This window comes from Anolis sagrei, chromosome X (genome assembly GCF_037176765.1).
Source record: "Anolis sagrei isolate rAnoSag1 chromosome X, rAnoSag1.mat, whole genome shotgun sequence".
Taxonomy (NCBI): domain Eukaryota; kingdom Metazoa; phylum Chordata; class Lepidosauria; order Squamata; family Dactyloidae; genus Anolis; species Anolis sagrei.
In genome coordinates, this window is record NC_090034.1 from 102,331,614 (window position 1) to 102,346,695 (window position 15,082).

Below are 15,082 nucleotides of genomic sequence, written 5' to 3' on the forward strand. Positions count from 1 at the left end.
CAAACTCTGTGTTTTTGTCTGTCTGTCTGTCTGTTTGTTTTGTTAAAAATGTAATACAAATGTCTGGTTGCTTCTGACACAATAAAAAAAATTATACCCTGCTTTATCTCTCCCGAAAGGGGACTCAAAATTTTCAATTTTTTCAAATTTTCATCTATGCTGACGATCATGCCATCACCGCTCAAGCAGGGAGCTTTGAAATGGTTGAACAGAAGCTCTCCGAAGCTTTAGGTGCTCTTACTGCCTATTACAGGGAAAACCAGCTGATCCCTAATCCATCTAAAATGCAGGCGTGTGCACTTCATTTTGGCCTCTAATATTATTTCCTCCACTGAGCAGCCGGGCTTTATTTCCTGGAGTATGGACTGGTTGGATCTTCTTGTGGTCCAAGATACTCTCAGAATTTCCCTCCAGTTCACTGCCATGGCTCACTGCTATGGGATCTTAGGATTTGATAAGGCAAAGAAGGCTAAAGTTCTTGCAATACTACAACTCTCACGATCCCATAGCATTAAGCCAAGACAGTTAAAGTGGGCTCGTGCTGCATTCATTCTACGATGCAGAAACACTGTTAAGTTCCAAAGAATACTTCCCCCCTTTCTTTTAAAGGGTGCATCTACAGGAGTATTTCTCAACCTGGGGGTCGGGTTCCCTTGGGGTTCAAAAGGGGGGTGTCAGAGGGGTCACCAAAGACCATCAGAAAACACAATATTTTCTGTTGGTCATGGGGGTTCTGTGTGGGAAATTTGACGCAATTCTATCATTGATAGGGTTCAGAATGCTCTTTGATTGTAGGTGAACTATAAATCCCAGCAACTACAATTCCCCAATGTCAAGGTTCATATTCCCCAAACTCCACCACTGTTCACATTTGGGCATATTGAATAGTCATGTCAGCTTTAGTGCAGATCCATCCTTATTTGAGTCCACAGTGCTCTCTGGATTTATGTGAACTACAATTCCCAAACTCAAGGTCAATCCTCACCAAACCCTTCCAATATTTTGTGTTGGTTATGGGGAGTTCTGTGTGCCAAGTTTGGTCCAATTCCATCATTAGTGGAGTTCAGAATGCTCTCTGATTATAGGTGAACTACAATTCCCAAACTCGAGGTCAATCCTCACCAAACCCTTCCAATATTTTGTGTTGGTTATGGGGAGTTCTGTGTGCCATGTTTGGTCCAATTCCATCATTAGTGGAGTTCAGAATGCTCTCTGATTATAGGTGAACTACAATTCCCAAACTCGAGGTCAATCCCTACCAAACCCTTCCAATATTTTGTGTTGGTCATGGGAGTTCTGTGTGCCAAATTTGCTTCAATTCCATCATTGGTGGAGTTCAGAATGCTCTTTGATTATAGGTGAACTATAAATCACAGCAACTACAACTCCCCAATGTCAAGTCTACTTTCCCCAAACTCTACCAGACAGTGTTCACATTTGGGCATATTGAGTATTCGTGACAAGTTTGGTCCAGATCCAACATTGTTTGGGTCCACAGTGCTCTCTGGATGGAGGTGAATTACAATTCCCAAACTCGATGTCAATCCCCACCAAACCCTTCCAATATTTTGTGTTGGCCATGGGAGTTCTGTGTACCAAGTTTGGTCCAATTCCAATCATTAGTGGAGTTCAGTACTGGAAGGATTTGGTGGGCATTGACCTTCAGTTTTGGAGTTGTAGTTCACCTACATCTAGAGAGCATTGTGGACTTAAACATTAATAGATCAGGACCAAACTTGGCACGACTACTCAATATGCCCAAATGTGAACACTGGTGGAGTTTGGGGAAAACTGACCTTGACATTTGGGAGTTGTAGTTGCTGGGATGTATAGTTCACCTACAATCAAAGAGCATTCTGAACTCCACCAGTGATGGAATTGAACCAAATTTGGCACACAGAACTCCCATGACCAAGAGAAAATCCTGGAAGGGTTTGGTGGGTTTGGTGGGCATTGACCTTCAGTTTTGGAGTTGTAGTTCACCTACTTCCAGAGAGCACTGTGGACTCAAACAATGATGGATCAAGGCATTGACCTTCAGTTTGGGAGTTGTAGTTTACCTACATCCAGAGAGCACTGTGGACTCAAACAATAATGGATCAGGACCAAACTTGGCACGACTACTCAATATGCCCAAATGTGAACACTGGTGGAATTTGAGGAAAATATACCTTGACATTTGGGAGTTATAGTTGCTGGGATTTATAGTTCACTTACAATCAAAGAGCATTCTGAACCCCACCAATGATAGAATTGGGCCAAACTTGGCACACAGAACCCCCATGACCAACATAAAATACTGTGTTTTCTAATGGTCTTTGGCAACCCCTCTGACAATCCCTCGTGACCCCCCTCAGGGGTCCCAACCCCCAGGTTGAGAAACACTGATCTACACTATAGAGTTAATGCAGTTTGGCAACACTTTAACCCCAACTATGCGATGCTATGCAATCCTGGGAGTTGAAACGGGGCTCAGCTTTGCATCCAAAGCCGGGTGGCCTTTTATGGCGTTGCGCAAAGATCCCAGCCACACATCCCACAGGCCCCAGAGCAGCTGGATCTCCCAGGGAAAGGCAAGCAAAGCAAAGGCAGGGAAGGGAAGGGAAGGCTGTGCCATCTTGTCCACAAAAGGCAGTCTGCACCGACCGCCAAGGGGAGGGGTCCCGAGGGGTGGGATTGCATTCCCCTTCTTTCTGCTGAACTTCACCCAGATCCTGCTAGAAAGAGCAGGGAAGGGCTTTGTTTTGTGGCCTTGCTTTCCGTTTGTTTGCAAAACAAACAAACAAGGTTGCATGAAATTCACATGTGTCGGCTTTGCTGTTGCAAAGATAAACACTTTGGAGGGATGCATAGATAAATAGACAGATGTAGAGAGACAGATATCGATATTGATATAGATAGAAGGATGGGGATATAGACAGAGATTGATGGAGACAGATGGGGATCATTCAGGCCTGGGCAAACTTGGGCCCTCCAGGTGTTTTGGACTTCAACTCCCACCATTCCTAACAGCCTACCGGCTGTTAGGAATGGTGGGAGTTGAAGTCCAAAACACCTGGAGGGCCCAAGTTTGCCCAGGCCTGCTGTAGAGCCCCTATTCCAAGATTTACAAAAAACCCTCTGCTCATGCTCAGAGGCTTTCTTTCCTCCTCCAAATATATATATAATTGCCTTGTGTGGAAGGTGTATATGAAACATGCACAAATGTTGCTATCTAGGCTTGGGTCCCACCCCCAAGATCCACAAATTGCACCCTGCTCATGATGGTTGGGTGGATGGATGGTTGGGTGAATGGATGGTTGAGTGGATAGGTGGGTAAATGGATGGGTGGGTGGGTGGGTGGGTGGATGGGTGGGTGGGTGGGTGGATGGTTGGGTAGATGTATGGATGGATGGATGGATGGATGGATGCATGGATGGATGGGTGGATGGATGGATGGATGGATGTGTGGGTAAATGGATGGATATGTGGGTGGATGGATGGGTGGATGGGTGTGGCGATGGAGCGATAGAGCGATGGATGGGTGGGTGGATGGATGGATGGATGGATGGGGGGATGGGTGGGTGGGTGGATGGTTGGATGCATGGGTGGGGGGATGGGGGATGGGTGGATAGATGGATGGATGGGTGGATAGATGGATGGATGGATGGATGGATGGATGTGTGGGTAAATGGATGGATATGTGGGTGGATGGATGGGTGGATGGGTGTGGCGATGGAGCGATAGAGCGATGGATCGATGGGTGGGTGGGTGGATGGATGGATGGATGGGGGGATGGGTGGGTGGGTGGATGGTTGGATGCATGGGTGGGGGGATGGGGGATGGGTGGATAGATGGATGCATGGATGGATGGGTGGATGGATGTGTGGGTAAATGGATGGATATGTGGGTGGATGGATGGGTGGATGGGTGTGGCGATGGAGCGATAGAGCGATGGATGGATGGGTGGGTGGGTGGATGGATGGATGGATGGATGGGGGGATGGGTGGGTGGGTGGATGGTTGGATGCATGGGTGGGGGGATGGGGGATGGGTGGATAGATGGATGGATGGGTGGATAGATGGATGGATGGATGGATGGATGGAAGCATGAGTGAGGGGATGGGAGATGGGTGGATAGATGGATGGATGGCTAGATAGATAGATAGAGTGAGGGAGAGGTAGGCAGGTAGACATGGATGGAGATAGAAAGAGATCGAGATGGGAATATATAGATAAGGAGAGATAAAAATTGATAGATATAGATGGGGATAGAGAGATATAAGGATAGGGACAGATACAGATAAGAAAGAGGTAGGGATAGGGAGATATAGGGAAAGGAATAAGGAATAGGGAAAGGAGAGAGTTACATGGAGGTAGATAGGATAGAGATAGATGGATGGATGGATGGATGGATGGATGGATGGATGGATGGATAGATAGGGAGAGAGACAAAGAAAGACAGGAAGGCAGGCATAGATGGGGACAGAAAGATATAAGGGAGATATATAGATAAGGAGAGACAGATTGATAAAGGCAGATATCGATAGGGATAAAGAGATACATGGATGAGGACAGACAGTTAACGAGAGAAAGAAAGAGGTGGAGATAAGAGAGATATAGGGAAAGGGGTAAATAGATAAGGAGAGAGAAATACATGGGGATAGATAGGATAGGGATGGATAGATAGATAGATAGGAAGAGATAAAGAGACAGACAGGCATAGATGGGTATAGAAAGATATATAGATAAGGAGAGATAGAGATTGATAGATATAGATGGGGATAGCGAGAATATAAGGATGAGGACAGACACATAACAAGTGAGTTGGAGACAGAGAGATATAGGAAAAATGATAAACAGATAATGAGAGATATACAATAGGGATAGATAGAAGGAGAGGGAGGGAGGGAGAGGCAGGCAAGCAAATATAAAGATGGACGTATATAGGTAAAGAGAGGTAGAGATAGATAAGAGACAGGTATAGATGGGGCTAGAGAGACACAGTGTTCCCCCACTACTTTGTGGTTTGCTGTTAGTGGACTCACTGTTTCGTGGGTTTTTGAAAATATTAATAAAAAATATTAAATATATATTTACATCCAGTGGAGGCCAGGGACCCCGGAAGAACTACTTGTGAGTTATATTAATTGTACTGTTTATTTTGTTTATTGCTTGTTATTTTATTATTGCTTGTTGTTTTTGATGTGTTGTTGGGCTTGGCCTCATGTAAGCCGCTCTGAGTCCTTTGGGGAGATGGTGGCGGGGTATAAATAAAGTTGTTATTATTATTATATATTATAGTATATGGACACAAAAGAACAATCAGGCCAACGAGTGACCATCACTCATCAAAACATTGAAAAACATAGCAGAAGGGACTTAAAAAGCCAAAAAAGCAAAAAGATGCTACAGCACATGCGTAAAGTGACTCCCCTGGCAAAAAACACCACACAATAGCATATCCACACTCTCTTCCAGAGTACATCTCCCAGCGTCCCCTAGACCAGGCCTTTTAGGAGAGGAGGATGATCCAAATGCACTGCTTCCAAGCTGCAAGCTTTACTCTCCTTGGATTTCTTCATGAGCATCCCAATCCCGGCATATTTCCAATTTCCTATTCCTGGACTGCAACTCCCAGCAATCCTCCAGATAGATAGATTAGATAGAGATAGACAGGTAGGTAGGTAGGTAGGTAGATTGATCAGGAGGATAGACAGGTAGGTAGGTAGGTAGGTAGGTAGGTAGGTAGGTAGGTAGATAGATAGATAGATAGATAGATAGATAGATAGATAGATAGATAATGCGTGGTGGGTACAGCTAGTAATATATAAAATATATAAAATAATGTATAAATATTAAAATTAATATGGCGTCCCTACTTCACGGATTTTCACTTATTGCGGGTGGTCCTGGAATGAAACCTCCGTGATAAGTGAGGGAACACTGTATAAGGATGGGGACAGATAATCAGAGAAAGAGGTAGAGATAGAGAGATGTAGGGAAAGGGGTAAATAGATAAGGAGCGATAGATACATGGGGATAAATAGAAGGATAGGGATGGATAGATGGATGGATGGAGAGATGGATGGATGGATAGATGGATGGATAGATGGATGGATGAATAGATGGATTGATAGATGGATGGATGGATGAATGGATAGATAGACGGACGGATGGATAGATAGACAGATAGATAGACGGATAGATAGATAGATAGATAGATAGATAGATAGACGGAAGGACGGATGGACGGATGGATGGATGGACGGATGGACGGATGGATAGATGGATGGATAGATGGATGGATAGATGGATGGATAGATGGATGGATAGATGGATGGATAGATGGATGGATAGATGGATGGATGGATAGATGGATGAATAGATGGATGGATAGATGGATGGATAGATGGATGGATAGATGGATGGATGGATGGATGGATGGATGGATGGATGGATAGATGGATAGATAGATGGATGGATGGATAGGTGGATGGATAGATAATGGTAGAAGGGTGGGGAGACGGGGATTTAAAGTTAACCTACCATCAAAGACCATTCTGAACTCCACCAATGATGGAATTGATCCAAACGTGGCACACAGGATTCCCACAACCAACAGAAAACACTAGGAGGGTTTGGTGGGCATTGACATTGAGTTTAGGAGATGTAGTACACCTACATCCAGAGAGCACAGTGGACTCAAACAATGATGGATCTGGACCAAGCTTGGCACGAATTTTCCGTATGCCCAAATATGAACACAGATGGTGTTTGGGGGAAATAGACCTTGGCATTTGGGAGTTTTAGTTACTGGGATTTATAGTTCACCTACAATCAAAGAGCATTCTGAACCCCACCAACAATGGAATTGAACCAAACTTGGCACACAGCTCTCCCATGACCAACAGAAAATACTGGAAGGGTTTGGTGGGCAGTGCCGTTTGGTTTTGGAGTTGTAGTTCACCTACATCGAGAGATCACTGTGGACTTAAACAATGATGGATCTGGACCAAACTCTACACAAATACTCAATCTGCCCAAATGTGAACACTGGTGGAGTTTGGGGAAAATAGAATCTTGACATTTGGGAGTTGTAGTTGCTGGGATTTATAGTTCACCTGCAATCACAGAGCATTCTGAACCCCACCAATGATGGAATTGAACCAAACTTGACACACAGGACTTCCATGACCAACAGAAAATACTGGAAGGGTTTGGTGGGCAGTGCCGTTTGGTTTTGGAGTTGTAGTTCACCTACATCCAGAGATCACTGTGGACTCAAACAATGATGGATCTGGACCAAACTCTACACGAATACTCAATATACCCAAATGTGAACACTGGTGGAGTTTGGGGAAAATAAACCTTGGCATTTGGGAGTTGTCATTGCTGGGATTTATAGTTCACCTACAATCAAAGACCATTCTGAACTCCACCAACGATGGAATTGAACCAAACTTGGCACACAGTTCTCCCACAACCAACAGCAAATACTAGAAGGGTTTGGTGGGCATTAACCTTAAGTTTTGGAGTTGTAGTTCACCTACATCCAGAGAGCACTGTAGACTCAAACAATAATGGATCTGGACCAAACTTGGCACAAATATTCCATATGCCCAGCTAGAAACACAGATGGAGTTTGGGGAAAATAGACCTTGACATTTGGGAGTTGTAGTTGCTGGGATTTATAGTTCACTTACAATCAAAGAGCACTCTGAACCCCACCAACGATAGAATTGGGCCAAACCTCCCACACAGAATCCCCATGTGGGCCACAGCAACGCGTGGCAGGGGATGGCTAGTATTATATAAAGATGAGTATAGCAAAAAGAGGGGCAGAACTGGGATTTGTTATTGCTGTTGTGTGCCTCTGCGTCATTTCCGAGTTATGGCGACCCTAAGGCACGTTTCCTTGCAAACCAGAATGAAATATGCCTTCTGTCCCCAAATTTCCTGGCACTACGGCACTTTTAAAGCTTCGGTTGAGCATTTAGAAAGGCAGCTTAGTGAACCAAAGCAAAGGGGCAGGCGGAATGACCACAGGAATGTGGACTGAACAAATAGAAAGAGCTCTCCGGCGTGAACAGTTTCCAGCGTCGCACTCTCTGCGCAATGCTAGACATTTGAAGACAAAAGGAGAATTGATTCGAAGGGAAAAGAATCGTATTTTGGAGGAGATCCCACACCTGTCACTAAAATACAAGCTTTGCAGCAGGAAAAAGAGAACTCCAAGCCTTGGGAAGAACAGATTGCATGGTGCATCTACACTGGAGACTTAATGCAGATTGGCACCACTTCAACTGCCATGGGAATCCTGGGAGATGTAGTTTGGGAAGGCACCAAAACTCTTTAGCAGACAAGGGTCAAATGACAGCTCCCAAGATTCCATAGCAGTTAAAGCGGTATCAAACTGCATTAATTCTCCAGTGTGGATGCGCCCAGAGTAACTTGCACATATACTCACAAAAGCGAATATAATGTAATACTCGGTGCTCGTGCATAATGTACATAAACAACAACAAAATAGGTTGCTGTGAGTTTTCTTTACTGTCTGGCCATTTTCTGGAAGCATTCTCTCCTGACATTTCACCCACATCTATGGCAGGCAATCTCAGAGGTTGAGGGGTCCTCATCCTCTCAGCCTCTTAGGATGCCTCCCATAGATGTAGGTGAAACATCAGGAGAGAATGCTTCTCAAGACTCACAGCAATCCAGTCAAACCATGAAAATGAACACAATCTGGCTACCAGTACTTTTTAAAAAAAAAAAATCGTCCAAAATCAGGATAATAAATAAAGAGCAACACTAAAAGAGAAACAGGGGAATTCCGGACAGGAAACAATCAGAGCCAGCTAACACCTCCCAACAAAGGATCCCCCCAGGCAGGAAGCAGCCAGGCTTTGAAGCTGCAAGGCCATTCAGTGCTAATCAAGGTGGCCAATTGCAACATTCACACCTGCCTCAAGTAGACAAAGGAAAGGGCCTGAGGCTGTCAACCTCTGAGGATGCCTGCCATAGATGGGGATGAAATGTCAGGAGAGAATGCTTCCAGAACATAGCCACACAGCCCAGAAAAGGAAGGGACGCGAGGTTGTCAACCTCTGACGATGCCTGCCATAGATGTGGGGGAAATGTCAGGAGATAATGCTTCTGGAACATAACCAGACCTCAGGCCCCCTCTACGTTTCCATATAATCCAGATTATCCAACGAGAGAATCCACATTATCCGCTTTGAACTGGATTATCTGTGTCTGCACTGCGATATAATCCAGTTCAAGGCATATAATCTGGATTTTATACGGCAGTGCAGAAGGGACCTCACAGACAAGTGACCGCTTTGTGAAAGGCTTTTACTTAGAGTCTGGATGGGCATCTGTCAGGAGGGCTTTGAATGTGGCTCCTTCCACACAGCTGTATAAAATCCACATTGAACTAGATGATATGACAGTGTGGACTTAAATAACCTAGTTCAAAGCGTGGATTATGTGGATTATCTGACTTGTGGATTATCTGACTTGATATTCTGGGTTATATAGCTGTGTGGAAGGGCCCTGGGTCTTCCTGGCTGAATACTAGCATTGGAAGAGACCTCAAGGAGTTGGACTGCATAGCCCTTGGGGTCTCTTCCAATGCTAGTATTCAACAGAAGCTGGATGGCCATCTGTCAGGAGGGCTTTGATATGGCTGAATACTAGCTGAATACTTGGCTGAATACTAGCATTGGAAGAGACCCCAAGGGGTTAGGCTGCATAGCCCTTTGGGGTCTTTTCCAATGCTAGTATTCTGTGATTCAACAGAGGCTGGATGGCCATCTGTCAGGAGGGCTTTGATATGGCTGAATCTTGGCTGAATACTAACATTGGAAGAGACCCCAAGGGGTTAGGCTGCATAGCCCTTTGGGTCTCTTCCAATGCTAGTATTCTGTGATTCAACAGAGGCTGGATGGCCATCTGTCAGGAGGGCTTTGAGATGGCTGAATACTAGCTGAATACTTGGCTGAATACTAGCATTGGAAGAGACCCCAAGGGGTTAGGCTGCATAGCCCTTTGGGGTCTTTTCCAATGCTAGTATTCTGTGATTCAACAGAGGCTGGATGGCCATCTGTCAGGAGGGCTTTGATATGGCTGAATCTTGGCTGAATACTAACATTGGAAGAGACCCCAAGGGGTTAGGCTGCATAGCCCTTTGGGTCTCTTCCAATGCTAGTATTCTGTGATTCAACAGAGGCTGGATGGCCATCTGTCAGGAGGGCTTTGAGATGGCTGAATACTAGCTGAATACTTGGCTGAATACTAGCATTGGAAGAGACCCCAAGGGGTTAGGCTGCATAGCCCTTTGGGGTCTTTTCCAATGCTAGTATTCTGTGATTCAACAGAGGCTGGATGGCCATCTGTCAGGAGGGCTTTGATATGGCTGAATCTTGGCTGAATACTAACATTGGAAGAGACCCCAAGGGGTTAGGCTGCATAGCCCTTTGGGTCTCTTCCAATGCTAGTATTCTGTGATTCAACAGAGGCTGGATGGCCATCTGTCAGGAGGGCTTTGAGATGGCTGAATACTAGCTGAATACTTGGCTGAATACTAGCATTGGAAGAGACCCCAAGGGGTTAGGCTGCATAGCCCTTTGGGGTCTTTTCCAATGCTAGTATTCTGTGATTCAACAGAGGCTGGATGGCCATCTGTCAGGAGGGCTTTGATATGGCTGAATCTTGGCTGAATACTAACATTGGAAGAGACCCCAAGGGGTTAGGCTGCATAGCCCTTTGGGTCTCTTCCAATGCTAGTATTCTGTGATTCAACAGAGGCTGGATGGCCATCTGTCAGGAGGGCTTTGAGATGGCTGAATACTAGCTGAATACTTGGCTGAATACTAGCATTGGAAGAGACCCCAAGGGGTTAGGCTGCATAGCCCTTTGGGGTCTTTTCCAATGCTAGTATTCTGTGATTCAACAGAGGCTGGATGGCCATCTGTCAGGAGGGCTTTGATATGGCTGAATCTTGGCTGAATACTAACATTGGAAGAGACCCCAAGGGGTTAGGCTGCATAGCCCTTTGGGTCACTTCCAATGCTAGTATTCTGTGATTCAACAGAGGCTGGATGGCCATCTGTCAGGAGGGCTTTGAGATGGCTGAATACTAGCTGAATACTTGGCTGAATACTAGCATTGGAAGAGACCCCAAGGGGTTGGGCTGCATAACCCTTTGGGTCTCTTCCAATGCTAGTATTCTGTGATTCAACAGAGGCTGGATGGCCATCTGTCGGGAGGGCTTTGATATGGCTGAATACTAGCTGCTTCCCTGGAGACTAGGACGCAATGGAACAATGGCTTCAAACTACAAGAGAGGCGATTCCATCTGAACATGAGGAAGAACTTCCTGACTGTGAGAGCCGTTCAGCAGTGGAACTCTCTGCCCCGGAGTGTGGTGGAGGCTCCTTCTTTGGAAGCTTTGAAACAGAGGCTGGATGGCCATCTGTCAGGGGTGATTTGAATGCAATATTCCTGCTTCTTGGCAGAATGGGGTTGGACTGGATGGCCCATGAGGTCTCTTCCAACTCTTTGATTCTATGATTCTATGATTCTATGAATACTTGGCTGAAGGGGTTGGACTGCATAGCCTTTGAAGTCTCCTCCAAAGCTAGTATTCTGTGATTCAGCAGAGGCTGGATGGCCATCTGTCAGGAGGGCTTTGATATGGCTGAATACTAGCTGAATACTTGGCTGAATACTAGCATTGGAAGAGACCTCAAGGGGTTGGACTGCATAGCTCTTGAGGTCTCCTCCAATGCTAGTATTCTGTGATTCAACAGAGGTTGGATGGCCATCTGTCAGGAGGGCTTTGATATGGCTGAATACTAGCTGAATACTAGCATTGGAAGAGACCCCAAGGGGTTGGACTGCATAGCCCTTTGGTTCTCCTCCAATGCTAGTATTCTGTGATTCAACAGAGGCTGGATGGCCATCTGTCTGGAGGGCTTTGATATGGCTGAATACTAGCTGAATACTTGGCTGAATACTAACATTGGAAGAGACCCCAAGGGGTTGGACTGCATAGGCCTTGGGTTCTCTTCCAATGCTAGTATTCTGTGATTCAGCAGAGGCTGGATGGCCATCTGTCAGGAGGGCTTTGATAGGTCTTCCTGCCTAGCAGAAAGGGGTTGGGTGTGATAGCTCTTGGGAACCCTTCCAACTCTAGGATTCTAGGATATTATGTACACAAGACAAAGTAGACTCACCCCATTGCAAGAACTCCCTGATGTACTTCTCCTGGGCCAACGGAGAGGTGCTCAGCTCATGATGGACACAGAGTAGGAGGTCCACCAAAGTCTCCAAGCCCACCGATCTCCGGTCCAGGACCAGCTCCTCCAGCTTCTTCAGTCGCACTTCGGCTGCCATGGTGAACGCAGCTCCAAAGGTTGTTATGACACCTTTGGACGCATCCAACAAAGGATGGCTGCGGCTCTCCGGACGAGGCTCTCCTATGTCAATGGGGCATCGTTCTGACCCACATGGGTCACAGTCAACATCTCCTTCCTGGGCGATCAACCTGGCTTCTTGATATCCAAAGCAAAGGATGGAGAGGCCTTCTCTCTTGGTCAGACAACTTTCAAGGTACAGTTGGTGATATGTTGGTGTCCTCACAATAGTCTTTGTATGAAGGCAGATCCTGGCAAGCTTTCTGCCTGTCTCTCAATGCCCAATGTCTCTCCTTCTCACAGGCATTCTCACAAACAATCCAACGTTGTTTTGGGTCGCTAGCAAACGGCACAAGTCTCGACGAACGCAGTCCTGGCCAACTTCGTGCCCTTTTCTCCTCTTACAGAGAAATCAACCTGACTCAGTGTCGTTCTCACAAAGACAGACAACCCAACTTCTCTCCGCTTCAATACACAAACTGTACAACTCATCCACAGATGATAAAAGGTTGAGTAACTTGTAAACAATTTCAAGAAGGTCCCACAATCCTGTTGCGTTTGGTTGTTTGCGACGGCAGGCGTCTTGTGATGATGAGCGCAGTCCTGGCAAACTTTCTGCCTGTCTCTCAATGCCCAGAAATCACCCTTAGTCTCCCCTTTTCACCAGTATTTTCACAAACGTGCACAATCCATGTTTGGGTTGCCTTTTGCGATGGCAGATGTCTTGTGATGAAACTTTCTGCCTGTTTCTCAATGCCTAGAAATCACCTTTACTCTCTCCTTTTCACCAATATTTTCACAAACGTGCACAATCCATGTTTGGGTTGCCTTTTGCGATGGCAGATGTCTTGTGATGAAACTTTCTGCCTGTTTCTCAATGCCTAGAAATCACCTTTACTCTCCCCTTTTCACCAGTATTTTCACAAACGTGCACAATCCATGTTTGGGTTGCCTTTTGCGATGGCAGATGTCTTGTGATGAAACTTTCTGCCTGTTTTTCGATGCCCAGAAATCACCCTTAGTCTCTCCTTTTCACCAATATTTTCACAAATGCACACAATCCATGTTAGGGTTGCCTTTTGCGATGGCAGATGTCTTGTGATGAAACTTTCTGCCTGTTTTTCGATGCCCAGAAATCACCCTTAGTCTCTCCTTTTCACCAATATTTTCACAAATGCACACAATCCATGTTAGGGTTGCCTTTTGCGATGGCAGATGTCTTGTGATGAAACTTTCTGCCTGTTTCTCGATGCCCAGAAATCACTCTTAGCCTCTCCTTTTCACCAGTATTTTCACAAACGTGCACAATCCATGTTAGGGTTGCCTTTTGCGATGGCAGATGTCTTGTGATGAAACTTTCTGCCTGTCTCTCGATGCCCAGAAATCACCCTTAGTCTCTCCTTTTCACCAATATTTTCACAAACGTGCACAATCCACGTTTGGGTTGCCTTTTGTGATGGCAGATGTCTTGTGATGAAACTTTCTGCCTGTCTCTCAATGCCCAGAAATCACTCTTAGTCTCTCCTTTTCACCAATATTTTCACAAACGTGCACAATCCACGTTTGGGTTGCCTTTTGCGATGGCAGATGTCTTTTGATGAAACTTTCTGCCTGTTTCTCGATGCCCAGAAATCACCCTTAGTCTCTCCTTTTCACCAATATTTTCTCCAACGCACACAATCCATGTTTGGGTTGCTTTTCGCGGTGGCAGACGTTCTCCGGATGAATGCAGCCTTGGCACACTTCCCACCTGTTCTTTTCCTATCTCTTGCACGTGAGCAGAAATCGCCTTTACATTCTCACAAGCACACAATCCAACTTCTCTCTTCCAAAAGACACAAACGCCACAAGTCTTCTGATGGCATGGAAATGTTGCCTTCCGCTTCTCTCGATGATGCACAGAAATCAACTTTACTCTTTCTTACATTTCACAAACACACAATCCAACTTCTCTCTTCCAAAAGACACAAACGTCACAAGTCTTCCGATGGCATGGAAATGTTGCCTTCCTCTTCTCTCGATGATGTACAGAAATCAACTTTTTCTTACATTCTCCCAAACACATACAAAGTGACTTCTCCAGACACAAACTTTGCAACTTCGTTGTCGTCGTTGTCCCCTTCTCCGGTGCAGGGTGTGCACCGCCTACATTAATCCATGCACTCCTCTTTTACACAAGCATACACACACACACACACACACACCCCTTTGCTGTCACATTGCTTTTCTCCCTTTAGTGCGGCCACAACATTGACTCACACTCGATGGTTTCCCCTTCTTGCTTGGGTTCCCAAAAATGCAACCCACACTTCTCTCTCTGTGGAGGCAAACAACAACTGAACATATACACACATGCGGTATTCTACTGAGTTCGGCACACACCCCTCCGAAGAAAAAGAGCACACCACTCCATGCACATTCCTTCTCTCTCTCTGGCTCGGTGTGCCAGCAATGTACCCAAAAGAGGGCCCTTCCTCCCTCCGCTTGGGCACCACACCCGGCCTCTCTGTTTGCCCTTCTGCTCTGCCCTGCCCAGCGCTCGGCTGCCAAGGCCCCAGCCTCGGGCGCAAACGCACTCCATGCCCATTTAAAGGTCCCAGGAATGGAGCTGGAAGAGGACAGAGGGGCTGGCCTCCCGTTTAACCCCATCACTGCTTTCCTTCCCCTGGAAAAAAGAAACTC

At 45.9% G+C, this 15,082-nt stretch overlaps 1 protein-coding gene across 5 annotated transcripts in view; it reads right to left on the reverse strand.

Annotated features, from left to right (window-relative positions):
* Positions 1–14,987, reverse strand: part of LOC132781986 (myotonin-protein kinase) — a 64,348-nt gene extending 49,361 nt beyond the window's left edge. For 3 of the 5 annotated variants that reach the window (XM_067461025.1, XM_067461027.1, XM_067461026.1), the window contains exon 1: positions 12,221–14,986. In XM_067461025.1, the coding sequence (XP_067317126.1) occupies positions 12,221–12,380 (160 nt within the window). In that variant the 5' untranslated portion in view covers positions 12,381–14,986. Of the gene's footprint in view, positions 1–12,220 lie in introns of all 5 variants that reach the window. The other 2 variants (XM_067461023.1, XM_067461024.1) reach the window with 1 other exon arrangement.
* Positions 14,988–15,082: the final 95 nt, after the last annotated feature.